At 43.3% G+C, this 27984-nt stretch overlaps 1 protein-coding gene across 5 annotated transcripts in view; it reads left to right on the plus strand.

Moving 5' to 3' along the window:
• ANK3 (ankyrin 3) overlaps window positions 1-27984 on the plus strand; it is a 702347-nt gene that overhangs the window by 478703 nt on the left and 195660 nt on the right. For all 5 annotated transcript variants that reach the window (XM_074297039.1, XM_074297040.1, XM_074297044.1 and 2 more), the window contains 3 exons: window positions 7671-7769; window positions 12890-13075; window positions 15036-15134. In XM_074297039.1, the coding sequence (XP_074153140.1) occupies window positions 7671-7769; window positions 12890-13075; window positions 15036-15134 (384 nt within the window). The remainder of the gene's footprint in view (window positions 1-7670; window positions 7770-12889; window positions 13076-15035; window positions 15135-27984) is intronic.

Here is a 27984-nt window from a genome sequence, read left to right on the forward strand (position 1 = left end):
TATTCCCCTCACACAAAGGCGGGTCAATGAGCATCCTCCAGCCTGGTTACCTGCAGATGTGCTCTAAGTCAGGAAGGCCCGAGTTTATTTAAGTACCTGCTGTGGGCCAGACACTGGACGTACAAAGTAAGATCACAGAGAGTTCCTGCTCTCAAGGAGATCACAGTGACCACACAGTCATGTCCCTCTAGGCAGAATAAATTGGAGATTGGAGGTATCATCAGAAGGAAGGTCCTGGAATTAAGGGAGATCTGGAAAAGCCTCTTTAGGAGGCTTTTTTTTTTTTGCTGAGGCAGTTGGGGTTAAGTGACTTGCCCAGAGTCACACAGCCAGGAAGTGTTAAGTGTCTGAGGCTACATTTGAACTCAGGTCCTCTTGACTTCAGGGCTGGGGCATAGGAAGTGAATTTTTAATAAAAACCTGAAGGAAGCTGAGAAAGTCAGAAGGTGATGGTGAGGACTTTTCAGGTGTAGGGGGAGGGCAGCCAGAGAAAATGCCCAGAGATGGAGGCTCTTGTGTGAGAGCAGCATGGAGGCCAGGGCCGCTAAATGGAAGAGTAGGTGGAGGAAAACTGGTGAAATGTAGTCAAGTTACTTGTCTAGGCTCACACAGCCAGGACTCGACTCTCCAGCTCACTTGTACCTAGTCAGTCATCTCCACGGCATTCTCCATTGGAGGACGGGCCGGTGCTTGCTTTTCCCTGTAGCCCAGTGATTAGCGTGGTCCCGGGCACATCGAGGGCATGAGCAAACTGAGCTCTGATAAAGCAGTGGGAGGAGCTAATAACCTCCGTGCCTCAGTTTCCTCACACTCAGATAAAGGGCTTGGCCAGCAGGGCTCTGAGCTGCTTTTTATTCAGGCCCAGAGGATCCCTATGATCCAATTGGACCCATACAACATGGGAAGACTGTCCATGTGCATTTCTCTGGATGCCCATCCCCCATAAATGACTTTTAAAAGTCCCACGTTGGGAGGGGCCGGGCTGGAACTCTCGGGAGCCACGGAGCGTGGCCGCCTGCCTGCATTGCTACGTGGCCGGAATCCGTAATGAAGGGCTGAATTCAGGCACGTCCGCAGTGGCTCCTGGGAAGGATGCTTCAGAAGCCACTTTGTGAGACGGAGTCGTTGAGCACAGCGTGGCCCGGGGTGGAAGGACACAGGAAAGGGGGGCCGGGCTGGGAATTAGAGTTGGGGTCCCCAGATGAGGGGCTTAATCTCTATCAAGTGGAGGAGTTTGGCTGAGCCCTCTGAAGGCCCTTCCAACTTGGTTTCCTAGAAAAGAAAGGCAATCTTTTATCCTATCCAAATTCCAGCATCTAGGTGGCACTGAAAGTGCCACGCAAAATCTGGCAAAAAGACGCTTAAAAAACCCCAAAACTCCAACAACTTTCCTTGACGTCCTGATCCTGGAAAGAAAACCGATAGTGGCAGATGACAGTATTGATCGCAGGTCTTTGAGACAGAGGCCGGCCCTGGCAATGTCATGAAGTCCCTCCCTCCCTTGTGCAGAAAGCTGCTGCTCTGGGGGCGAAGGTGGACAAGCCCCTGCCCTCAAGCGGCTTCCGTTCTCCTGCAAGTGACGCTCAGTGGCCCTGCAGCACCGAACACGAGGCTCCACGCACAGCCAGCCTTTAATAGATGCTCATTCACTGATAGCTTGATTCTAGGGTGTGAGAGAAGTGATTGTTAGGTGATAATTGTTAATAATTATATTTTAATTTGCTACTAATTAATTAATAATTATTTTAAGTAGCCGATGATTTGGAAAGATCCAAAATTGGCCCTTTTGCTAAAGTTCTGATTTCAAAAGTTCAATCACTGACATTGAGGTTGGGTTAACTTCTTGTTTAGAGCCCACCCAAGAGGTTTGAGTGGGGACAGAGTCTTTAAATAGATTTCTCAAGGATAAGGGTATTTTTTTTTCCTTTTGCTGAGGCACTTGGGGTTAATGACTTGCCCAGGGTCACACAGCCAGGCCGTGTCACATGTCTGAGGTCACATTTGAACTCGGGTCCCCTGACTTCAGGGCCGGTGCTCTACTCACTGCACCACCTAGCTGCCCCTCTCTCATTAACTGCTAATCCCTCAGGAACACTCCTTTTCCAGTGAGTATGTGAGCCATGTGTCCACCGCCATGATTGTCTTTGGCCAAAGAGAGCCAAATGACTCTCCTTTTATTAATAGCGCATGCTGGGATTATTAATGAAGTGATTAAATCATCCAGAGACTTTTTGAAGTGACACAGGGGGCCAGAGTTACACTGATCGGAAAGGAGAATAAAGTATGGAGGGTGGGCGAGGAGAGCGCGAGCCTTTAAGCCAGAAGCCAAGGTAGTGATCCTCGAAGGAAACAAAGGATTCTGGAACATGAGACAAGAAGGGGGCCAAGCCCAGGGGTATTCAAGGAAGGAGCAGAGAGTCTGGGGGGAAGCCAGTGGGCCACTGGGACTAGAAAAAAAGCCTGAATTTATCTGTATAGAGCTAGCTTTGGATTTATTTGTTTGCACGTGGCCTCCCCCATTAGATTTGAAGCTCCTTGGAGACAGGATCTGTCTTTTATCTCTTTTTGTATCCTCATCAGGTAACACAGTTCCTGGCACACAGTAGGTGCTTAATAAATGTTCATTGATTAGTTGTTAAGAAATAAGCCGCTTCATTCAAACCAATAATGTTTAGAAGTCAAGCACAAGATGCTAGAGGTTAATGCTCATCCTAAGAAATTGCTTGTTTGCTGGTTTGGCCATGAGAGATAAAGTGGAAAAGGCGTTTTATTTGAAGCAGAAATCCTGGGTTCAAATCCCTGTCCTACCTCTTCCATCTGGTGTTACCCTGGGGAGGGCAATCTGCCATTTTGGCCTCTTTTCCCTTATTTGCCAAGTGGGACAAAATAAAAAATTGTTTTAAATAATCAACAAGTATCCATGAAGCACCTGCTTGGTGTTAGGCTGTATGCTGGGCGCTGGGGACAAAAAATACAAACAGGAGGCCGTCGCAGCCTTCTCTCTGGGAAACCCAACAGGGTCACATTCGAGGTCGGGAGAGATTTCATTGGGAGTTAATTGGAGGGGAGGGATTCCAGATGAGGAGCGTGTAGACACGTCCACTTCTACATTATGGATATATTCATAAGTGTGTGTACGTATAAATAACACAAATTCATAAGTGAACTCAAAGTTCTAAACCCTAAAATCTTTAATGTCTCAGAGGCTCCATTCCCTATAACCGGGAGACCATTGACCTCAGAGGATCCTCAGGGGCCCCGGCAGCTGAGGGACGGCTCTGCCACGTTTTGTTTTAGTCAAAGTCTATTTGTGGCACCAGGAACACACCGACCCGGGAATCAGGGAGAGAGAGATTATCAGGGCGAGGTTGGTGGCTTCTGTCCATAAAAAAAAAAAAAAAAAATCATACAGAAGCCTGGACTTTCAAGGATAACCCTTTATCAAGAGCAGACAACGTAATAATAAGAGTTGTAGTCGTGGTAACTAGAATCTATAGCACTCTATTGCTTTGTATAGGGAGCTAGGTGACTCAGTGGAGAGAGAAAATGAGATAATATTTATACAGTGGTTAGCACAGTGTCTGGCACATAGTAAGAGCCTAATAAATGCTTCTCCCTTCCTTTCTCCTTCCTTTCCCCTCTCCCTTCTTTCCTTCTTCTTTTTCTTTCTTCCTTCCTTCTTTCCTTCCTCTCTACCTTTTCCTTCTTCCTTCCTCCTTTCTTTCCTTCCTTCCTCCTTTTTTTCCTCCCTTTTCTTCATTCCTTCCTTTCTACAATCCTTCCCTCTCTCCCTCCTTCCTTCCTTGTTTCCTTTCTTCCTTCTTCCCTTCCTTTTTTCCTCCTTTCCTTCCTTCCTTCTTTCCTTTCTCCCTTCCTTTCTTCCTTCTTTCCTTCCTTCCTCTTTGAGATTTGCATATGTTCTCTCCCTTGAGTTTCATCACAGCCCTGGGAGACAGGTGTTATCTGTCCCAGAGTTCCTTCCTTTGAATGGGATCAAATAGACAGAGTGAATTAAATCTACACTAACCTTTTCTTAATGAGTCAGGTCCATCATGACAAACTCTCCCTATCCTCCTAGGATGGCTGTCTTCCCCGTTCCCTTTGGGTCTCTGGTGGCTGTGCTGAATGGGTCCCTGTACCTGTTTCTTTGTCATACTCCTGCCTTTAGCACTTTTGCACGGGGACAGTCTTTTGTAACTTGGAGAGACCTGGAGGCCCTGCTGTCCGATCCAGCCTTAGCAGAAAGCCTTTCAGAATGTCCCTGGCGAGTTGGCAGCCATCCTCTGAATTGAATGCTTTCATGGAAGAAAAATTCACTGCCTCTTAGCAAAAGCTCATGCTAGCTTTGGTCGTCAGTCAAGAAACTCTTATGGGCCAGGCCCTGTGCTAGAGTGAAGAGAAGTACGAACCCGCCCTGCCCTCAGAGACTTCGTAGTCTCATGGGGGAGCCAGCATGCAAACAGCTGGGTACAGACAAGGTATGACCACCTCAGCCCGTGAGAAAGAAACAGGAGGGAGGTCCTGGTGTTCAGGGAGATGGAGAAAAATTTGCAGAAGGTGAAACTCTAGCTGACACTTGAAGGAAACTGGGAGGGAGAGAGGGAGTGTTCCCTGTGGAGGACAGCTGTCAGGAGATTGAGTGTCCTGTGTGAAGAATACCAAGGAGCCTGCTGTCACTGGGTCAGAGGACATGGAAGGGAAGAAGATGTAAGGAGACTGGAAAGGGTGCAAGGGAACAGATTATCACGGGCTTTGAAAGTCAGAGGATCTGCTATCTCCTCCCAGAAGTCATAGGTAGTTACTGAATAGGATAAACTAGGGTCAGATCTATGTTTGGGGGAGTGGTTTAACAGCTGACTGGAGGGCTGATTTGAGTGGGGGAAGATTTGAGGTGGGGAGATCTCCCAGAAGGCTACTGCCATAGTCCTGATGAGAGGGGAGAGTAGGATGGTGGGCAGAAGGGGAATATTCGAGATGTGTTATGAAGGTAGAAATGTTAGGATTTGACAGAACTTGGATATAGAAGTGGGGGCTGGAGCAGTGAATGGTAGAGAGAAGGATCTAAGATGATCCCCAGGCTGCCCCTTTCCATAATCCCTATACTTCTGTCTCTGAGCTAACAATTCCAGAGTCCAATTACTCCCCAAATATCATGCTTTTGAGCCACACCATGGAGGGCTCCATGACTTCCCCTCAGCCTATCACTTCCTATTGTCACCTCCCCTGTGTGCATTAGCTGCCCTTCCCTCCTCAAGTTTTGCTTCATATCAAAAAAAAAATGGGATTATTGTCTGGTAGTAAATTACCATGTGAAGTAAGTAAAGGGACCAGGACCAGGACCAGGACCTCTTTCCAAGGAGCTCCAAAGATAGACTTAGAGATGTCTCTCATTGTTGCCAAAGAACTTTCTAACTTATTTCTTGGTTCTGAGGGTTAATAAACATCTACTCCATAGGACAAGAAAATGAATTCAATTCTATAAAAACTGCTTGTCAAGCGATTATTTCACAAGCTTTTTCTGTGCTCTTCAAGCTGTCCCTAAAACCATCTCCAAACTCTCTGACTGTTGGGAGCACAATTATCCTCACAACAAAGTGTGGTCCTTAAGTACCCCAAAACTTAACAGTGGAGGAGGAACGTTGACAGAAGCCTCTGAGCTAAGTGAGGTTCGCCCCAGCTTGCCCAAAAGGTGAACGGGACAGGGTGGAGAATATTACAGAAAACCACTTATGGTGGGAAAAGACCCATTCCTCAGATGGTCTTTTGAGTAGTCTGTCTTGGGAATGGTCAGGAAAAAAGGATGGCCTGTTAAAATGCATCTAACTTAGCCATGTGGAGCTCATCAAAGGAAGTCTGATGTGATTTTGCTTTTTAACATCCCTTTTTGGTTGATTTCATCAACACCATTCTCATTTCACAGATGCAGAAACTGAGGCTGATAGCCACCCAAGTCACACAGTTAATAACAAACTAAGGCCGTTTTCACAATCAGGAGTTCTTGCCTCTGACTCTAGAGCTCTATCCCCTGGGCTAACCCTGTTCAAAGAATCACATAGGAGTGTAAAGTTAGAAGGGACCAAAGTCATGGTAGACCTAGGGTTCTTTTTCATATTTTGCTCACTATATATCGATGTCATTGGTTTCCTTTCTAATCCTGTGTATTTGTCTTCATGCATTTAAAAACATGATGCTGAGACAGAGTCCTTGGATGCCCCTAAGGCTTGATTCCTACATTACCTGCCCAGGGTCATCAGCCAAGATGCCAAAAAGGAGAGACCAAGAGCCCTTGACCTAGTCTGATCTTTCCAGTTTTACAGAGGAGGAAACTGAGATTCAGTGACTTCCTCCAGATCACATACACAGTAAGAGTCAGAGGGAGGGTTACACTCAGATCATCTGACTCCAGAAAGCACGTGTGAGGTTTCATTGATTTTAGTACAGACTTGCGACTCCTGATATGGAAATTCTTACCCCCAAAGTGTATGAGCAACCCATCATAACTCTCAATCTCAGAAAATTGACTGAGGCCATGAGAGGTTAAGTGACTTGTCCAGGAAGATCAGAGTTCAAATATCGCCTCAGACATTTACTAGGGATTAACTGTGGCAAGTCACTTGATCTCAGCCTCGGTTTCCCCAGCAGTAAACAGGCGTCACAACGCCAGAAGCAGAACTTTGGAACCAGGCCTTCATAACTTGAGATCCAGCCCTTGGGCCACTATTTCTACCAAGACAAAAATCAATGCCATTTGGCAACTGGTTATGTTTGGAGGATGAGAGAAAGAAAAGAATATTCCAAATTGAGCCTAAGTATTATTTTCAAAGGACGTTTTTAAAGAATTATATAGGGGCTATCCTACAAAGATATAATGGGGAAGCAAAAAAATACCGAAAGACAATTAGCAATAGCTTAGAGCTAATTCTACCTGATAGAAGCATTTCAAAATTAATGCCTGTTTTAGCATTCAAGGAGATGAGACAGAAAACAGGGAATTCATTATATATAATTAAGTTAGAAGTTGCATTTCTGCATATTAACCTATGATTTGAGAACTGAAGTTCCTATTTTTTGGAGGTATGGATATTTATTTAGGATCCTCATAGTGAAAATTTATCTACAATTTAAAGTCTGTGTTGACCAGACTTTTTTTGTGATGAGGTCTTTACCCTAACTTGAAAACAATATAACTCCTGTTTAGAGGAGATGTTCATGGCTTCACAAAAGGGATGTGTCCGTTTTTGAAAAAGATATCAGTGCTATTAAAGCTTAGCTTTTAGTTACATGCTTTGTTGGGTTGTATGCAAACCCCGAAGAATGAATTCCCACAAGATACAGGACAAATTCGTAAGATCATAAATTTAAAACTGCAAAGTACTTCCACTTGGTCCAAGTCCCTTCATTTTACAGAAAAGGAAACTGAGTCTCGGGCTGGTTCACGCTGAATTTTCCAAGGTTACGTCTCAGAAAGATTCTGCCAACCTGGAAGGGCTTTGAGTTTGGTCCCTGTGCCCCAACCCTCCCCTCTCCCACAGCCTGGGGAACCAATCTAATCAAGTGTGACTCGGGCTGGCTGTCCTGAAGAAGGTTGATGGCCTTTACTCATTACACTAGCAGGTTGAAAAATGGATGGTTCCAGCACGCTGAATTGACATGTTTGTCTCACTTTGCAGAATGGATTTACACCATTGTATATGGCAGCCCAGGAAAATCACCTGGAAGTCGTCAAGTTTCTCCTGGATAATGGGGCAAGTCAGAGCCTGGCCACAGAGGTAATGAAGGGTTCTAAATGGTTTCTTTCCCCTCCTTAATTGACTTGTAATTCACAGGTTATTTTCACATGGCCAGATTGTTTCCATGTTTCTCTTAGTATGAAAGGTTAATACAAAGGCCTTGAGTTGTGAATAGCTGAATCTATCACATTACTAATTTAGAGTGCAGAGAAAAGTGAATAGAGAGATTTTATCTGATCTTTTAAAAAGGAAACAGGAACAAACCTGCTATTAAAATTTAACACAATTTATTGTTTCCTTGAAACACCTTGTCTCTCTGTGAATATCTGATTCTACGCAAATATTGAACCATTATTCACATTTATTACATTCATTTGGGAGGACTTTCATAAATTTATCATTTTGCTTGCAAGGTGACAATTTTTAAATTAAATTAATTTTTTTAAGTTAAATATTGGTTCTGAGGTTTGTTTGGTAGTATCTGTGAATATCTGATTCTACTCAAATATTGAACCATTATTCACATTTATTACATTCATTCAGGAGGACTTTCATAAATTTAGTATTTTGCTTGCAAGGTGACTATTTTTTAAAATTAAATTAATTTCTAAGTTAAATATTGGTTCTGAGATTTGTTTGGTAGAATTGTCCGTATAGTTCTGAGTAAAGTATAATTATAATAATGACTGAATATTATGTAGCAGTTTATAGAAGTAACATTTGTAACTTAGATATATATTTCATAACTACAATCTATTTATTTATTTTTGGGATGAATGTGTGATTATATCAGTGTCGGGATTCATCTATTAAAAAGTCAGTCCAAAAACATTTATTAAATTGGCTATCATATATGGGCTCAATACGGAATTATATAGTGATATATATAGGAATATATATATTACATATTATATTATTATTATATATATTGGAGAAGTATATATATATATATCTGTGTATATACATATACATATATATGTGTGTATATATATACATATATATGTGTGTATATATACTATACATATATGTGTGTATATACATATATATGTGTATATACATACATATACATATATATGTGTATATACATACATATACATATATGTGTGTGTGTATATATATATGTATATATATATATATATATACACACACACACTTCCCTGATTTCCTCTGCTTCCAAGATTTACCTGCTCTGGAATCTATAGTTTTAGAAAGGTGCCTGAGATTTGTCCCCAGGGTCACTTAGCTATTATTACATAGAGGTGACACTTGAGCCTAGGTCCTCTAACTCCAAAGCTGTATCTCTAGCTCCTATGGATCCTGCTTCCCCTTCTATTTATTATTCCTAACATATAAAAATTTGAAGATTTATCCAAGATTCATGAAACAAAAAAGACCTCCACCATGTTGGCGGACCCTTTGTTGCCCACTGTGGGAATATGGGGGTGATAGTTACACAAGATGGAGAGATATGGATAGTTCAGAACTTTCTTGTTGGAAACCACTCCTGTACTGAGTCCATGTTTTGCTGAATTTCCTCCCCACTTTCCTCTTAGATAGAGCCAACCTACTTGGGGGGCTGGGGGAGGGAACCATCACATTATTTGTTGAAGAGTGATATCCTCATGATATAAGACTCTGCTTCCTTTGCTGCCCTTGGAATTAAATGATCAAAATAAGAAAGATTATACACTAATAAAATCCCTTCCTGCTAAAAATAACTGGGGAAATCAAAAGTAAGCCAAACCATTTAAACTTGGTTTGAAAACAGAATCTGGAGTTACTAATTTGAGCCCCACTAACACAATGTTAATGCCTGAAAGCGGGTGTCTGCTGGCGCATCTTTAATTGGCATTAGCAGGAAGTACCTCTCCTTGGTGCTAATCGCCTTAGCTGCAGTTTATTTATCAGTGTTAAAGTGGGCACCTTTACATTCTAGGCAGGGAGAACCTTGGGAATTTGCATTTGCAAGAAACAGGGTTGAATCTGAACTTGGAATAGATAGAGAAGCCATTGGCTTCCCTTTCAGTTTTTGTTCTCTTATTTTAAAAAACAACAGTCTAGTTGCAACACAAGATGGAGATGGCCCCTTCCAAATGGAGGGGAAATAGAAAGACAAAACATCGCAGTCAAATTTGTTTTTAAATCACTTATTATATGTAGGTTTCTTACAATTTTTACAATTGGGAAGCTCTCCAAAAAAACACTTTCTGTGTTGGGACGAGCAAGTAGGATGGTTGTACAGGTAAGATGGGGGCAGGTGTTGGAAGCCCTGGAATGAAAGGTGAATTAGTATAGACCTGATCCAAGAACAACAGACAGTTATGGAAGGTTTCTGAGTGAGAGAATAGTGCCAATGGAAAGAGTAGAAGCAGAAAATTAAAGTCCAATGTATCGAAATCAAGGAAGGTGGATTCAAGGTCTCCAGATCCTAGTTCCAGCACTAATTCTCTGTGTGACCCGGAACCAATCATGGAGATCTGTGCGCAGCATAAGGAGAGGTTAGAGATGAGCGCTAAGGTCCCTTTGTAGTCTAGCATTCTGCGATTCCCCAGTTCCGCAGGGTTTTAGAAAGATGAACATGGTGTGTGATGCTGTGGTAAGGGCAGAAGCGCAAAGCAGTGGGAGCTTCTCCTTACAGCATTGTCCGCTCCTGCCACTGAGCTCATTTCCAAGTTGCACCACAAGCACCACAGAAAAAAAATAAATATCATGACCTAAATAAAGTCTCAAGCTGCTTGCCAATTCTCTAGTAAAAATAATACAAAAGTTCTTTCGAGGCATTTGTCTTCAAAGCAAAAAAGGAAAAGAAAAGACAAATCTCAGCAGCAATGGAACCACACAAGAGCCATCCCTGTGGTTTTCCTTCACTCACTGCTTTCAACAGCAAGTCCCTTAATGCAATTCCCCAAATAAAGCAATTTATCAAATAATTCACTTTACCAAAATGTATTTACTGTTTAACCTCTATTGGATTACTTTCTGCCTTGGGGAAGGGGAAGAAGAGAGAGAGAGAGAAAAAGTTGGAACACAAAATCCTACAGAAATGAATGTTGGAAGCTATCATTACATGTATTTAGAAAAAGAAAATATTATTTTTTAAAAAAGAAACAAAATATAGGGAGATGAGAGTCAGGATATGTTGGGCTGAGTCCCCATTCTGCCACTAAGTATATAGATGATTGGACAATTCACTTTCTGGGCTTCAATTTGTTTATCTGTAAAATGAGAGGCTTTTGACTCCTGGCATTCTAGGATTCTCTAAGTTGCAGTTTATGAAGTCTATTGTATGGTCCTCTTAGTCACAAGAATTTCTGAAGCCCTTACTAAATTCATTCCAATTTAATTCCTGGGATCTTTTATTCGATTCATTCCAAAAAATTTCAAGTCAGTGATTCAAAAAAAAAAAATTACCAAATGACTTTCTAAGGAAATCTTTGTTATTTATAGCAAAATAAATGAATGTATGATATTGGATACTTTAGTTGGCATTTGTCCAATTGCTTAAAGCAAACATCTCTTAGCTCATGCCTTGATATATCTATCAGTAGCATTTATCAAATGTCCTCTATGTATCAGTCCTTTATTAAATGTCCTCTATGCACACTAAGGAGAAAGATAACAGTAAAGTAGACCTTGCCTTCAAGAGGATTATCTTCATTAAACAGAAGGAAAAATGTTCAGTCACCCAGGGGGATAAGGGCAGAACCTAAGATTTGGGAACGAGAATTATAGTCCTAGAGAGTTGCCTAGAAAATTCAGGGGTTAACATCTTGGCCAGGATTCCACAGCCTGGTGTGCCAATGGCATGGTCTTTCTGCCTCTGAGAATACCTCTAACTACTCACACTACTATGCCTGCTTCCCTTCTCTTCCCTTCCTTTTTCCTTCCTTTTCCTCCCTTCCCAACATTCCCTTTCTTTCCTTTCCCTTCCCAATATTCCCTTCCCAATTCTTCCTTTCTTTTCCCTTTCTTTTTCTCCCTTCCTCTTCCCTCCTCTTCTTGCCTTGCCTCTCTTTTCTCTCTCCCCCTTCCCCTGCTCTCCCTTCTCTCTCCTCTCTTTCCTCTCTCCTCTTTCTTCCCTCTCTTTTGCTTGCCCATTCATTTCTTACTCACCCTGTCTCTTTCTACATTTAGATTTTCCCGTGTGTGTGTATATCTACATATATAATGTATAAAATGAATACAAGGTCTATTTAGGAGGAAGAAAAAGAAATCTGGGAGCGAAGAAATCTGAGGAAATCAGACTTGGAGAAAACGGAGGCATCAAAGCCAACTTTCTTTCCTACAGATGAGGAAACTGAGACACAGAGAGGAAAGGGGACTTCTCTAGGGTCACACATTAAATGACTGCAGCAGAAGTATTTCTGACCCCAACTGCTGTCTTCAGTCTTTGAAAGGTTGTCATGTCCAAGAGAGGAATGACCTCATTCTACCTGACCCCAAAGGCCAAGACTAGTAGCAATGGATGTAACTCGAAGGGAAGCAGGTTTAGGCTCAGGTTCTATGACTATCCACAAATAGATCAACCAACAGTAAATGTGGGGGCTCCTTCTTCTAGCCTGAAATTAGGCTATGTTCAATGAGCGACAAATTCAGGAACCATTTGTTAAGGCCTCCCGTACGCAAGGCACTATGCTAAGTGCGAGGGAAACAGTGAGAGAAACAGAGACAGAGCTAGAGTAGGCCAGGTGTCTCAGCGCGCACATATTTATGTCTGTTTTTGTCCTTAAGTCAAATGTGAATGACGTGGTGCTACTGTTGCATTATTCATATTTCTTTCCCTTCTGTCTATGTGTCCAACCAAAAGTGTTTGTGTGCCATGTATCTTCATTAAAATGCCAGTGCTGCTCTAAATAAAAACTCATTACCCTGAGGGACTGATTTTCCTAATTTCCCTGGGAATATTCCATCTTAATTGTATGTGCTTCCTCCTAGCTTTTTTTTGTTTTGTTTTTTGTTTTTTTTCCGGAAGTTAACCCAAAGTTTGTTTGGTCTGGCTGGGGAGGTTCTATAATTCCTGTTATTTCTTGTTATCAGTCAGAAATATTTTTAAAATAGTTTTCACATCTCCCCAAACTCCCCCCACTGTCCCCCTTTCACTCTGAGCCATGTCCCAATTGATTTGTTTAAGCAATCCACTGCATTCTCTCTCTTTGCAGGATGGATTCACGCCCTTGGCGGTAGCTTTGCAACAAGGCCATGATCAAGTGGTTTCGCTACTGCTTGAAAACGACACGAAAGGAAAAGTCCGGCTTCCGGCGCTTCATATAGCGGCCCGCAAGGATGACACAAAAGCCGCCGCCCTGCTCCTGCAGAATGACAGCAATGCGGATGTGGAATCCAAGGTGAGCCCTTGCGAGCACCGGTGGGGCATCCGAGCACCCTCTTCGAGGGGCGGGGAATCCGGGCAGATGAGCCTCGCCTTTGTCCGGGTCATTGACAAGTGACAACAAAGTGTACCCGAGCTGGGGAGGCACTGAGGTGGCTGCATTGAGCTTGCCTTGGAAAAAAAAAAAGGCAGCCAGATGCTCCTAGCATTTTTGTTTTGTTTTTGTTTTTGTTTTTGTTTTTTTGCAAAAACTTGTGTTCCTTGGCAGATTTCACATTTTCAACTACAAGATGGTATTTGATTTGGCAAATGTCAGGCAGGGATGATAGCTACCAAATACCAACGGGCACGTCCAAAGTCAGACTTGATTAGTATCACCAAGGTTGGATGCTGTATAGTGAGTTCTGATCTGCTAAGTGAAACCTGTTGACTGTTAAATGTCATCCGGCCAAGTGACTGACACTCTCTTGGTAAATACCGTGTCAGGCTCTCTTAAAAAAAAAAAGCCCGACAACAACACGTGGCCTCTGAGATAGAAAATCATTGAGAGATCATTTCATCTAGCTTTCTGTCCGTGCCTCGTGCTATCATCATAGCCTCCATGTCACAGAGCCACCACAAAGCTTTCTGCATCCATGTCACCAATAGTGAACTAACCGTTCATTTTTCCCCCTCTTTGCTTCCAAATATGTTAACCTAGATGGTGGTGAATAGGACAACTGAGGTATATGTACCCATATCTCTCTATATCTGCATCATCGTTTCATATCTTAGTGCTGCCGCATCATTACCCCCTCCCCTTCTTCTTTGCATCGCCTTCAGTAGGATAGAGATCTGCTTTCTTACCAACAAATAGCATGTGCTAGATAAGGCAGTAGTTGGATCACCAGGGCTTTCTGCAGCCGAATCGGGCCTTTCAAAGCCAATTTGTGAATTCTCTGAAACTTGCCATCATTGGTTGAAGGTTACCGAACCGACAAAAGAACAAACAAAGACACAAACAAACAAACAAACAAACAAAACCTGGCGATGTTCATCCGTGATGTGGAGAGCTGCAGACAGCCCTGAAACTGTGCATCCAGAATTGATGTTTTTTTTGTTTTTAGGCTTCTGCATGACACTTACCCGTGATGGTGTCAGCAAAGAGAATCTAGTCTCACAATGGAACCAATGCCGCCATACTCTCCAAGGGAGGCAGCGACAGCTAGCATGGCAAAGAAGCTTGCTAAAGATTTAGAAATGCATCTAGTTTTCCTAAGGTTCCATACTTTGGGGACTGAGTGAATGGCTGCATGTTTTAGCCTATTTCTTTAAGGAAGTAAAATGACCTCAGTGTGAAAATGAGCTGTGGAACTCGTGTTATTGACTAAGGCATTTGACAACGAGGCCGCTAACTTGGGGGTTTGGATCACCACTCTGAATGATTGCCCACAACGGGAGGTAGATCTTCATAATACTAGTGCTTAAATAAATTTAAAAAAAAACAACCCACCACCATCCATTAATCAAAGGATATTTGATGTTATTTTAATTTGCATCTGCTTTGAATAGATCAAATCAACTGAACTTTGGCAAAGATTTTCAGTGAAGGATTCATGTAGCAGTGATGGAGAAAGGGTGTTTTGCTTTCCACAAAAACAAGGAGATCTCACTCACTACTAGCAATTGTTCCCATTTGAAGAAGGGTTGGCCATTGTATCCATGGTTCTGCTGCTGGTTGGCTCAGATCTGTATCCCTGGTTCTTCACTGCCTGGACCTTCTGCCTAGTCATCTGGTTGATTTGGGCTTCCCTGGGAGCCTCTCAGCAATTGACACTAATTGACGACTAGGACAGAGCGGAATTTTAACTTTCAGCGTATTTTGCTTCCTCTTTTGTTTTTCTTTTATAAGTTTGCTGCGGGTTATGGGACAAAAACTTCCCAGGTGGGAAGACATCAGAAATTCATCGAACCCCTCTGCTCTGTTTCCTTTTCAGAGTGGCTTCACCCCGCTTCACATCGCCGCCCATTATGGAAATATCAACGTAGCCACGTTGCTGCTAAACCGAGGTGCTGCCGTGGACTTCACTGCAAGGGTAAGGTTTCGGTCCAAAACGGTGTGACATGTCGGGAAATCCACGTAACGACGCTTTTCCTAGAAAACATACGTCTTTGTGTTCATACAACATCATTAGGCCGTGACCTTCTCATTAGGATGGGAGCTCCTTAAGAGCAGGGATTGGGTTTTATTGGTTGGTTTGGGTTATTTTCCCCCCTTTCTTTTCCCCAGAGACTGGTACATACTGTGCTAGTTGAATGACATCAGTGGGTGTTTAGCTTTTACCAGTTTTTCAGAACTTGAACTTCCTCCTGTTGATATAACGGGGATGTTAAAGAAGGACAACATATTCTGCTGGGAAAAAAGGCCTTGATAGGGATTTAGAGGCAAATGATTTCTCTCTGTTCTCTTCATTTCCTCAGTTTTACAACTAAGGTGATTTTAAAGACCCTTTCCAACTCTAAATTACATATCTAGAAAAACTCTTAAAATCCCTTCAGTTCTAATCTCATCCCATAACCTTCTCCAGATCTGGGATTTTATCTTTGTTGGCTGGTGTAAACATCCTTGGACCAAAATAGAACTCAGCATGTCCTAACCATCCTGTGGAATTCTTGTGTTTCTGGTAACACTGGATGGTTATTTAAAAACCGCTTCCCAAATAGAAATCCCCAAGTAAGCTGGAACCTTCTGAAGCAAGATGTTGGAGTGAGAAGGAACATCCAGTTTGAACCATATGCAGAAAGCCATCTCTACCATGAAAATAGCAACCATTGGTGATTGAGCTTAGGATTAAAGACCTCCCGTGGGAGGAAGTCCATTCCCACCCAAGGTGGACCATTCCATCAGTGGCTCACTTTCTTCCTTGTAACCTCAGTGTTTAGTTTAGTCGTTGCTTTTTCATTCATTCATATCTCTAATTGTTAAGAGATTCTTCCAGATAGCCAGCCTTCTTTTGCCATTCTTCATCTTCATCCACTGTTCCTGAATTTGCTCCAAGCAGAATCAGTTCAATCCCTCTGGCCTATGACAGCCTTCCCACTCCTTGAAACCAGAGTACACGTCCCCATTCCATCCCTGAGTCTATTCTTCTCCAGGAAAAATCTTCCTCAGTTCCTTCAAGGAGTTCTTACTTAGCAAGGATTCAAGGATTTTTGCCGTATTCTGCCTTTTCCATGTATGCTCTGACTTTTCAGTGCTTTTCCTAAAGTGTGACAGGCAGATCTGCAAACAGTATTATATATACGGTCTGACCAGGACAAAACACGGGGACAATCTCTCCATCTCATTGCTGGGAACTTTGCCACCCTTAATGGAGGCGGAGATCGCATTAGCATTCTTGGCTGCCGTGATATGCTGTTGGCGTGTTTTGAGCTGACAGTCCACAGTGTGTTGACCTTGCAGATCTGGGTATGAATACATTTTACAATAAATATCATAAGGGTAGAAACCAAAAATAAATGTAATAAGCAAATCAAAAGCCTTAACATGAACAAGTTCATGTTCTTGGAGAAAGGAATCTCAGGGCCAAGTGGCAGTCTGGCCAATTATTTTGAATTTCCAATGTGGTAGCAGCTCAGCTAAAAGAAATGGTACATTCCAAAAGCTCCTTTGTCAGATATTTCATTACCAGGAGGAGGAATAATACAGGAAGTCCAGGAATGTCATGGGATGTACATTTCCTCCCTACCACAGTTTTGGTGGGGCGCTTCCCTCTCTCTTTCCTCTCCAGCTCATGAAAGGTAGAAAATATGAATAATGCACTGGGCTTGGAGTCAGCAAACTCAGGGTTCACCTCTGACATTTACTAGCTGGAGGACCATGGGAAAGCCATTCAATGGCTCTGTGCCTCAGTTTCTTTATCTTTAAAATGAAATTAATTGGACTATGAAGTTTCTAAGGACTCCTTCAACTGTAAATCTGGGGTTCTCTCCTCTTGTAATATGATTACCAGTCATAAAAGGAGGAGATTTTTATCATCTACTCAATGAGTCAATAGTATGACATGTTGTTCCCAAAAAAACTGTGTAAGATGTATTCAGAGAGGACCAGTTTCCCAGACTGGAGAGAGAAGCTTTTCCTGCCTGGCCCATTTCAGAGCCCATATGGAATATTATAATAAGTCCTAAGTGCCACATTTCCAGAACAGGGGTAAGCTGGAGAACGGAGGACAATTACATCAACTGAAAGAACCAGAGAAGATTAATCTGGAGGAGATTTTGGGGAACTGTGAAAGTTCTTCAAGTATTCGCAGAGTTGTTGCATGAGCACTTAACCTCTGTTTGCCTCAGTTTCCTCAACTGTAAATTAAGGACAACAGCACGTACTATACAAATGAGGGTCAAATGAGATATTCCTTGCAATACTTGACACTGTGCCTGGCACAAAGTAGGTACTGTAAAAAAAATTAGCTATTATTAGCTAGTAAAAGGTATTAGACATGATGTCCTTGGCCCTAGATGTTAAAACTAAGGAACTGGTGAAAGCTACAGAAATCTTAAGCCCATGTAGCTCTCTCTCCTGCAAAGGATTCTTTCCCAGAATTCTTCAAGCACTTATAAGTCATGGATGCCTGCTGAAATGAAGAAGGTTTTGATTGAATCCATGCTAAGCTCTGGATTACACACACAGAATGATCTCATCGTCATCCCCTTCCCCAAACTGGATTCCTCAGCTCGAGCTCTGAGAGCCCCAAACACCCTCATGGTCGAGCGTGAGAAGAAGGGGGCTGGGAGGCTCCATGACTTGGGGCTGATATTTTCCCATAGAATTAGGAGGCAACATGGCGCCATGGAATGAGCAGAGATGCTGGTTCCAGGCCCTCCCAGCTGCTCCTTCCCTTGATATTTCCTTTCCCTCCCTGAACCTCAGTTTCTTCATCTGCTAATGAGCAGCCTACTGTGCTCCAGGTGCTGGGGCAGAGACAAAAATGAAGCTGTTCTCTCCCTCCAAAAGCTTCCTTTCCCCTGTGGAAAATGACTTCCACTTGTAAAGTAAATGTGTTACATAAACTCAGGTAATTTGGGGTAAGGGAAGGTCCTGGCAACTGGGGGAATAGGATGCAGGAATTGACCTCTGAGCTGAGTTCTGGAAGATGGCAGGATACTAAGATAGGGTTAATGATATCATCAATTCTCAGAAACGATTTAACTCTTTATTTGTCAAAAATCTACCTTCATAGATTTAGAGCTTAAAGGTCACAAATTCAACCTTTCATGCCATGTTCCCATTTGGCAGGTGGGGAAACTGAGGCACAGAGAGGTTGGTGGTTGGCTGCTCTATTAAGTGTCAGAGGTGAGATTAGGATTTAGGTCCTCCCGTCCCCAAGTCCAGTAGGGATTATCCACTATCCACCAGACCAGCGGTATCAAAACCAAATAAAAACAAGATGATTATGTCATAGAAAGGTGTGTGTTGATTTAGAAAACCACATATTAACATCATCTGCATCCTACTGTATTTCTGAATTTTGTTGGATATTTTTAATTACATTTTAGTTGGACTCAGCGACATTTAGAATATTGCTGCTGTAACTGGATCTGCACTATACCATACTTCCTAAAAACACTGAAACTGCCTTTCTTTAAAAAGATTTCTTCAGTTTTATTGTGGCTTAGTCATTTTTTGGTCATGTTCGGTTCTTCATGACCCCTTTTGGGGTCTTCTTGGCAGAGATATTGAAGTGGTTTGCCATTTCCTACTCCAGCTCGTTTTACAGATGGGAAACTGAGGCAGTAAGTGATTTGCCCTGATTTAGTGTGAAGGAGTGAGGTTTTGACAGCACAAATATCCCCGCTCAGCAGGCCGGTCAGAGAGCCTAACTAAATTTGTCACACCCTCTCTAGCAGGAGATCCCTCTAAGCCCCTCACTTCCTTTTTCATCCATGGCTTGGCAAACTTATTTGGTGACACATCTCCAAAAAAATTTACAGAACAAACCAAAGTTGGGGGATTTATTTCAATAGAGATGCCTTCTTCCCCTTTCACTGCAGTGACTTAATTCTTAGCTTTTTCAGCTAAGTAGCAGAAATAATAGGTGCCCATTGGGAAAAATTCAAGGAGATTCCCTTGGGCCTGTTTCCACTTCCATTGACCTCAGTTTTTCCAGTTATAAAATGAAAGTGCGATTGCACAAACTGAAGACCCTTTCAATTAGAGCATTGGAGCCAGATGGTGTCCTGGGGAAGGAATGAGACGGGCTCCGTCATCCGAGGCTTACGGTATAGATAGATACGTCCAAGATCAATCAAGGTCATTTGTTTGGAGGAAGGGGTCCCCAATTAGCAGCTTGAGGGAAATGGGAAGGACTCGTCCTGGGCATGGAGGAAAGCTAAGATCCAGATAGGAGCAGAATTCTTTCCACACTCCAGGCCTGAGAGTTTGTAGGCATTCCAGTTACTCCATTAATTAAATCAGTCAATGAGCACTTATTAAGCACTTACTATATACCTGGACTCCCAGACTCCTGGAGAGGCAAGGACAGAGCGGGAAGCTCAGCACACCATCATTGCCACAAGCCACAGAGATACCTGGCAGAAAATGGGGATAGCCCAAGCCACTTCTGCTGCGTCCAGGGACTTTCAGAGTCAGGAGGTCCAGGTGCAGCTGCCTCCCGGGAGACTCAATTAAGCCTCCTCCTTTCCTTCCAGGTGCATGGCTGACAACAGTTCTCCACCCGCATTTTCTTGGTTTCTAATTTAATCTGTTAATTAACAAAGGCTCATTTTCTCTCCCTCCATCTCCCCCAAATTAACAGAAAAAAGCCTACGTAACAAACACGCATTGTCCAACAAAACAAATTTCCGCCGTGTCCGTGTCCTAAAAATGCATGTAGTGTTCTCCGGCCCCTTTGTGTCAGGAGGCGGTGGTGCTGTTTTCCAGCTTCTTAAATATATCTTTGGAATAATCCACGGAACCTACATACACACACACACACACACACACACACACACACACACACACACACACACACACACCCCTTCCTATCACTGTTTTCTGCAGCCTCAGCTTTCCTCATTATCAGGGTTCAGTGAACCAGAAAAGGGGTAAGTGTCACCTCTGAGGGACGGATCCATGATTCATCTGCATTTGAGCAGTCATCATTCTGCCTGCCTTGGAAAGACTCAGATAATCGACAAGCTTGTATATCAGGCCTTGGGTTGTAGAGAAGGAAATCAAGCAATCCAGTGCAAAGAAACCCAGCTTTCTTACTGTCCTATAAGGGACAATTACATATATATATATATATATAATATGATAACAAATTACAATAATTACTGCTATTATTAATTATTAACAATTATCACTGACATTATTGTGGTGATTATAGTTATTATTTATTATAGTAATTATTTTGGGTATTGTAATTATTGTTATTATTAATTATAATAATAATTGTTTTGACTATTGATTTTTGGCCCAGCCTGTGATAAGTGGATGGAACTTGGCAAGGAGAGGCTTTCCCATGTTGGACAGCGCCTTCTAAATAACTTAGGATCTTAGAGTTACTCATAGCACTGTGAGGGTGAGGGACTTGTCCGGGGTCCCACAGCCAGTAGGTATCATGACTCAGAGTCTGGTTCTAACGATCACCCACCTCTATGTTCTTTAAAAAGAAAATAAAACATCTTTTGTCTCTGCATCCTCAACCCCTAGGAAGATGCCTGAGACATGCTTATTGATTGATTGATTGATTTTAGATTCAATACTTAGAGACCTTATGGTGCGGGAGACAAAGTACAGACTTTGGAATCAGGAAGAACAGAGTTCAAATCCAGCCTTATATGTGTGTGCCCATAGAAAGAGAGACTCGGGGCAGCTAGGGGGCGCAGTGGATAGAGCACCAGCCCTGAATTCAGGAGGACCCGAGTTCAAATCTGGTCTCAGACACTTAATACTTCCTAGCTGTGTGACCCTGGGCAAGTCACTTAACCCCAGCCTCAGGGGGGGGGGGGAAAGTAAGACCCTGGGCAAGTCACTTAACCCCAGCCTCAGAAAAAAAGAAAAAGAAAAGAAAGAGAGACTCACTAATTTGAATGAGAACCAGTGGACAGACCAAAATTATAATGGGGATTCAGACTAGAGTGACAAAAATTATTAAACTTTACAAGTCAAAATTAAATATAATTAATAAGCAAAATAGTTGGTGGTGCTATTGGAAATTAATTTTTTAACTTAATAAAACATTTCAGTTTTTAAACATTGAGGGCATGTACCTAGGTGGTCTCCAAGGTCCCCACTACCTCTACATTCTCTAATCCTATTGCTCCAGAGAATTAGATTTGGGGGGGCGGTAAAGGGGGAAATGGTAACCACTGAAAATCTCTCTCGTGAGCACCAAGAGGATAACTCAAATTTCTAGAACATTTTAAGGTCCAGAAAGAGCTCTCTTCCCACAATTCTGTGAGATAAGCAGGGGAAACATCATTGTGCCCCTTCTGAAGAAGAAAATAAGGAGAGTTAGGCTCCCAGTGACCCCCACAGATGGGCATCCATGCCCAGCCATATCCCAACTGGGATTCCACCCCAAGCCTCCCAACTCTCTGTGCCACATTCATTTACGACTCATCCAGCACCACCTTTCTCTGGTGACATTTTCTTTAGAGGAAAATCAACTTCCTTTCTTTGCTTAACTGACTTATTTCTTCTCTTTAAATCAGCAACAGATTTTATTTTTTCTTCAAAGCTTTCAATGCCCTAGTGATCTGTAGTCTCTTAAAATAGAATTTAACTAAGTCTTCCAGGTAGGACGTAGCAAGTGGAGAATCAGACCTCATGTGTAAGATGTAGGTAAAGGAGATCTCAGACTTCCAGAGTTGGAAGGGACCTCCACAGCCGCCCAATCTGACCCATCCACGGGCTGCAATCTCTTCTCCGCTGCTTCTCATAATTACCCATGCTGCCTCTCTTGGAAGAGCCCCAACGAGGGAGAATCCAACTGCCCCCTGTATCATCCGTCCATCCCATTTGGGGGAAGTTCTAATTTTTTTATAATAAATGGTTATTGGTGCCTTTAATTATCATATTATCTGTATTTCCCAGCATATCCTTCACCCCTTCCTCTCCCAAAGAGCAGAACCTTTGAAGCAAGACTTTAAAAGGGAGAGGAGAAAAACACCACAGTCCAACCTAATTAACATTGAAGAAGTCTGTGATAATCTGCAATTTCATGCATGGAAGGAACCATCAGCTAGCTGGTAAATGCTGGGTAATTTAGAAGCTGAAGGTGTTGCCCGGGGGCACTTGGAGGCTGTGATTTGCCCAAATGGAGAATTTGAACCCTGGCCTTTCTGATTTTGAGAGCGCTCTGCCATGTTGATGATTCGAGTTCTAAAAAAAGGATTCTCTCACTTTTGTGTATTTGTCTCTACTCCCTCTTGGCCCATCATAGACACTTCTTGATTAATGGGTTCTAGACCAGCAGATCTCAAGCTTTGTGGTCTCAAGGTCTCTTTGTACTCTTAAAAATAATTATTAATTATTATTCACGACCCTCCCAAGAGTATTTGTCCATATGGGTTATATCTATATTTACTATATTAAAAAAATAAAACACCTTGGTATTTATTTTAAGAAAGCTATTTTTATGATTTTATCAGTACCCCTGCATCAGACTTGGGGGACTCCCAGAAGCCCCGCCACATTGTGAGAACCATCGTTCTAGATTAAGCAAATGCTAGAGGATATTGGCTGGGAGCTGGGAGATTTCTTTAATGAGGAAAGTCGGTAACTTTATGTTTCTCTGGGAGAAAGATTTCCCTGAATTCCCTTCAGGCACCCACTCACACACTTTCTAGGGGAAGGTAGCTGGACAGGAGGGAATTCCTCTCCCAGGCAACACCGATAGAGTTTTATTGAAAACTATAAATAGCACCAGCCAGCCATTTGCCATCGGCTCCATTCCCCCCGCCCCAGAAAAAGAAATTCAAGTTCCTTTTTGGTGATTTTCTCTTTTCTCCGCTTTTGAATATGTGAATGGCTCACTTTCGGCTCGCTCTGTAATCATTGCAGTGGGAAGGATACCTTTAGCTGACCTGAATAAATCCTATTTTTGAAATTCAAAGAAATAATGTTCTATTAATGTAAGGTGGTTGTTTTTTTTAACCTTTTGTTTTAGAAGAGAAAGTATTTCAAAGTGGTAGATAGCTCATTTTCATAAATAAGAAAAAGCAGGGCTAAGGACCCGCCATGGCATCTTGGCAACTGCCTGGGCACCGTGACCACCATTAATGTTGTAGGGCGCTGCCCTCCCAACTGGAACCTGCTCTCGAGTGAAGAAAGGGCCCTGGATTCAAATTCCAATTCAGCTGCCAATTCCTCCTTCTCCATTTCTAAATGAGGGCACTGGGCTAGGTAAGATCTGAGTTTCAGGGCAGCTATAAATCCTCCCATGATGCTTTAGGGAATATGCAGGAAGGATGAAGGCAGAGCTGAATTAACCAGGGGAGAGTGTACCTGTTCAGGAGAAAGAATAATAGTGATGATGAGGATGAAGCCCTTTAAGGGAAGAAAAAAGCAAATGAATATGTGTTAAAACTCCTACTGTGTGCCAGGCACTTTATGTGCTAAGCATGTTAAAAGTATCTCATTTGTTCTCTACAGCAACCTAAGAGCTCTCATAACCCCCATTTTACAGATGAGGAAACTGAGGCAAACAGAGGCTGTCATCCAGTTAATAAGTGTCTGAGGTCAAGTGTGAATTCAGATCCTGAGTCCAGGCCCAGAGCTCTGCGTCCTAGCTGCCTTTTAAGTGGAGTCTGGGAAGATGTAGGGAGTGCCAGGGTACAGGCACTTGGCAGCGGGCTGAGCCCTGGAGGACACGGCTCCGCCCGGCCCCTTGGGGAGGAAGGTGGAAGGGTTTGGGTTGGCAAGGTGAGGGCCGGAGAAGGCGGCTGGGAGATGCTGGCAGCCCGTGTCAGTGTTTGAGCAGAAACATAATCAGGGTATCGGAGATTTAGGCTGCAAGGGACTTCCATGGCTACTGGGTTCAACCTCTTCCTGTAACATGAGGAAACTAAGGGGAAATGACTTGGCCAGAGTCCCTTGTGTCACTGGTAGGATTTGAACTCAGGTTCTCTAACTTCAGACTCAGTGCTCTTTAACAAAAAGGGACCATCACAGGAAAATCAATCTGACAGTGTGAAGGAGAGAATAAAGTCAAGAACAATAATAATAATAAAAGTTACTCTTTCTGTAGCATTTTGAGGTTTACAGAGCATTTAACATACTTCTCATTTAATCCTACAGTAATCCTATAATAACCTCTTAGAGATAATTATCCCCATTTTACAGCCAAGGAAACTGAGGCTAAGAGAGATGGGATGTTTAGTAACATCTTGTAAGCACCTAAGGCTGGATTTGAACTCAGGTCCTCCTGATACATACCAGCTGCTATCTGCTCAGCCACATAGCTTCCTTAAGGTCTAGGGGTCTAGAGAGTCTCAATAGTCTCAGATCTGGACCCGTGGCCCATGATCTGTCAGGGAAGCTATAGAAGGTCTTTGGGCTCAATTTGGGAGGTTGGACCCAGTGACTAGATCATTTATGGGACCCCATCCTATCAGGGCACCTAATAAATGCTTTCTGACTTCACTCGACTTGGATTCTAGGCGATGTGCTGGGCTGAGATGTCAGATGTATAGCCCAAATTATGATTACTATTTTTCCTAAGGCAACTGGGGTTAAGTGACTTGCCCAGGGTCCCACAGCCAGGAAGTGTTAAGTGTCTGAGGCTGATTTGAACTCAGGTTCTCCCAAATTCAGGGCTGGTGCTCTATCCACATGGCTGCCCCCAGCCCAGATTATTTCAGCCCCAACAGGTAAGCCAGGATTGGGGTTCTGGGCTCCGAGCCCAGATCTTTCTTAGAAAAAACATTTGGAGGGAGGGAGAGCAGAAACTTAAGTATTTTCTAACGAGGGAGCCCTGAGCCAGGTGCTCAGTAAGACTGTACTGGGGCTCCCTAGGAAGAAGGGTACAAATCCCTAACCTCCTCTTTGGGAGAGCAGAACTTCATTAGGGAGAGGCTGAGCATCATGGGACGGTGTGATCCCTGAGAATCACTCTGGTACCTGTAACGGCTGCATGCTGCCGTGTGTACAAGCGACCCAAGTTCAAATCCTCCTGCAGATGCTTACCAGCTGTGTGGCAGAGGTCAGGGCTATCTCTCAGCCTTACCTTCCTCCTCTGTAAAATGATATTAATAATAGCACCCATGTCTCAGGTTGCTGTGAGAATAATATGAGGTAAAATACATACAATTTAGCCTTACATAAATGCTTTAAAAAATACCAATTGGATTGGCCAACTTTGACCCACTAAGGGAATGATTGTTAAATGTTCAGTGGGAGCAGAAATCAGCCAGAGATACAACCAGAGCTTGATTTATCGTCTAGATTTACGAAAGTGTTAACAATCTAAATTAAACTTAAAATCACGTGTGTGTATTCCCCTGCTCCAGATATTTGTTAAGATTTACCAGTATACATACTATTTGATTGTGGGTGTTATTTCCCATTTTATTATTTGAGTGCTGGCATTTTTATTCCCCATTTTCTTTTTTTATTAAAGCTTTTTATTTACAGGATATACACATAGGTAATTTTTCAACACTGACCCTTGCAAAAACTTCTGTTCCGAATTTTCCCCTCCTTCCCCCCATCCCCTTTCCTAGATGGCAGAGAGTCCCATACATTTTAAATATGTTAAAATATAAATTAAATACAATATATGTATACATATTTATACAGTTATCTTGCAACACAAGAAAAAGTGGATCAAGAAGTATTTCTCTTTTTCCAGATGAGGAAACTGAGGCAGTCCTTAAACTAGTAATAATGGAAATAATAATGGCTACCATTGATACACAACTTCAAGGGTCCCAGAGAGCTTTTCCTGTATTAACTCATTGGCTTCTTGAAGCATCCTTGATGCAGGTGCTATTTTATGCCCATTTTTCAAATGAGAAAACCAAGGCAGACAGAGGTTAGGTGGCTAGCCTGGGATCTCATCACGTGAGTGTCTGAGCCAGGATTCAAACTCAGTTTTTGATCCTCCCACATTTGGAACCTTAGCAGTTTGAGAATTTGCTGTTGTTCTTGAGGCATTTTTCACTCATGCCCCTTGAACCCACTGGGGATTTTCTTGGCAGAGACACTGAGGAGTTTGCCATTTTCTCTTCCAGCTCATTTTACAGATGAGGAAACTGAGGCAGGCAGCAGTGAATGCTTTGCCCAGTCACACAGCTCTGAACAGTCTCTGAACTCAGGGAGATGGATTTTCCGGACTCCATTGTATCACCTGCCAGTTTAGAAGAGAAAAACTTTAATTTTATTTTAGCAAACAGGGATCCAGGGTCTCTGTGTAAGGGAGGTTGGCCGAAGTTATCAGCACTTTTTGCTCCGGATGCCTGGGACACCAGCGTTGTTGACACTGAGCTTGGTGTTGCCCAATTACTCGACTGTTAAAAAAGAAACAATTCTGTTCAGTAGCTACTCCCAGAATCCCTAGCCCTGGCTCTTCAACCGGGAGAAGCTCGCTGCTCATAAAGGGGAATTCAGCCCCCAAAGATGCACGGGGGAGCCTCCTCCCTTCTGACTTTTCTGGGGAGAGATAGGAGTCCACGCTTGTGATGTCCTTGATGTAGGGAAACTCCCAGTACCAGCTTCTCTGCAGCTTCTGTCCTCCACTTGGCAAGAGTGTGGAGAAGGCACTTGACTTGCCCGGGTGACCCAGCCATGACATCCCACCTGAATCCAAGACTGCCTCTTTAAGCGCTTGTCCAGGCCACCTGAAAAGCCCGCTTCGGGTTCATGGGTCAGGCTTTCAGCTGCTTCTTTCCTCTTCCCTCCCAGCTCCCAGAGGACAACAGCTTTGCTCCTCCAAGGCAGGGCCGCACGCTTAGCCACAGAGTCCTGGGCTGAGACCCTCGGAAAGCCTGACGGTGGCCGCTGGCTGGAGCCCCAGCTGCCTCCACGAGCTGCCCACGTCTCACAGAGTGGCCGTCGTACCGCACATTTGGGGGAGACTGAGTCAGTCAGCAAGTGTGTGTGCCCCAAACCCAGCCAGGCGCCAAGTGGGGCCGGGGGACTCCCGAAGCAGAGGGGGCAGCTTCAGCCGCTACGGGAGGCCGGGGTTGTAGACACTTGGCAGCGAGCAGTGGGAGGAGCTGATCCGGTCCCCCACTTCTCAGCCCCAGAGAGAGGGGGGAGCACAGAGGCAGAGCGGGGTGCTCGGTTTGCATTTCCCGTGGGGCTAACTCAGGCAGCTTTATATGCAATGGACTCGGTGTTCTGGCCCTTAACAACTGGGGCAAGGAGAGGATGTGGGACCGGAGATAAAATATCATTGAAGTCTGGAGGGAAGTGATAGAAAATGTCAATTAATGATTAATTATCATAACTACATATAATGATCAATAATAATAAATACAGAAATGTCTTGCATTGTTAGAATTGCCATGTTCAACCCCACTTTATGTGAGCTCATGCAGTAAAGAAATCTCTTGGGGTTGGGGCAGATGAGAAGAGCAAACTCTAGATAAAGGGCAGGCAGAGGGGCTCAGCCCGGTGCCTCCTGGGGGTCTTACCCGCTCTCTTAGGGGTCCCACCTTCTGGGGGCCCGTGGTGTCAGGAAGTCAGTGCAACCTCATCTGCTGGGAGGAGGAGGAACAAGTATGTCCCATGCCCTCCAGCATCCTCAGAGAGGCAGCATGACCTATAGAATGAGGCACTGGGCTTGGAGACAGGGAAACCCAGGTTCAAATCCTGCCTCAGACCAAAAAATTATTATTATTAGTTGTGTGATTCTAGGCATTTAACTTCTCCAAATTTCACTTTTCTCATCTGCAAAATGGACTCAACAGTGTCTAAAGTTCTTTCTAGCACTTAGA

The sequence above is a fragment of the Sminthopsis crassicaudata genome, chromosome 2, assembly GCF_048593235.1.
Source record: "Sminthopsis crassicaudata isolate SCR6 chromosome 2, ASM4859323v1, whole genome shotgun sequence".
In the NCBI taxonomy this organism is placed as follows: domain Eukaryota; kingdom Metazoa; phylum Chordata; class Mammalia; order Dasyuromorphia; family Dasyuridae; genus Sminthopsis; species Sminthopsis crassicaudata.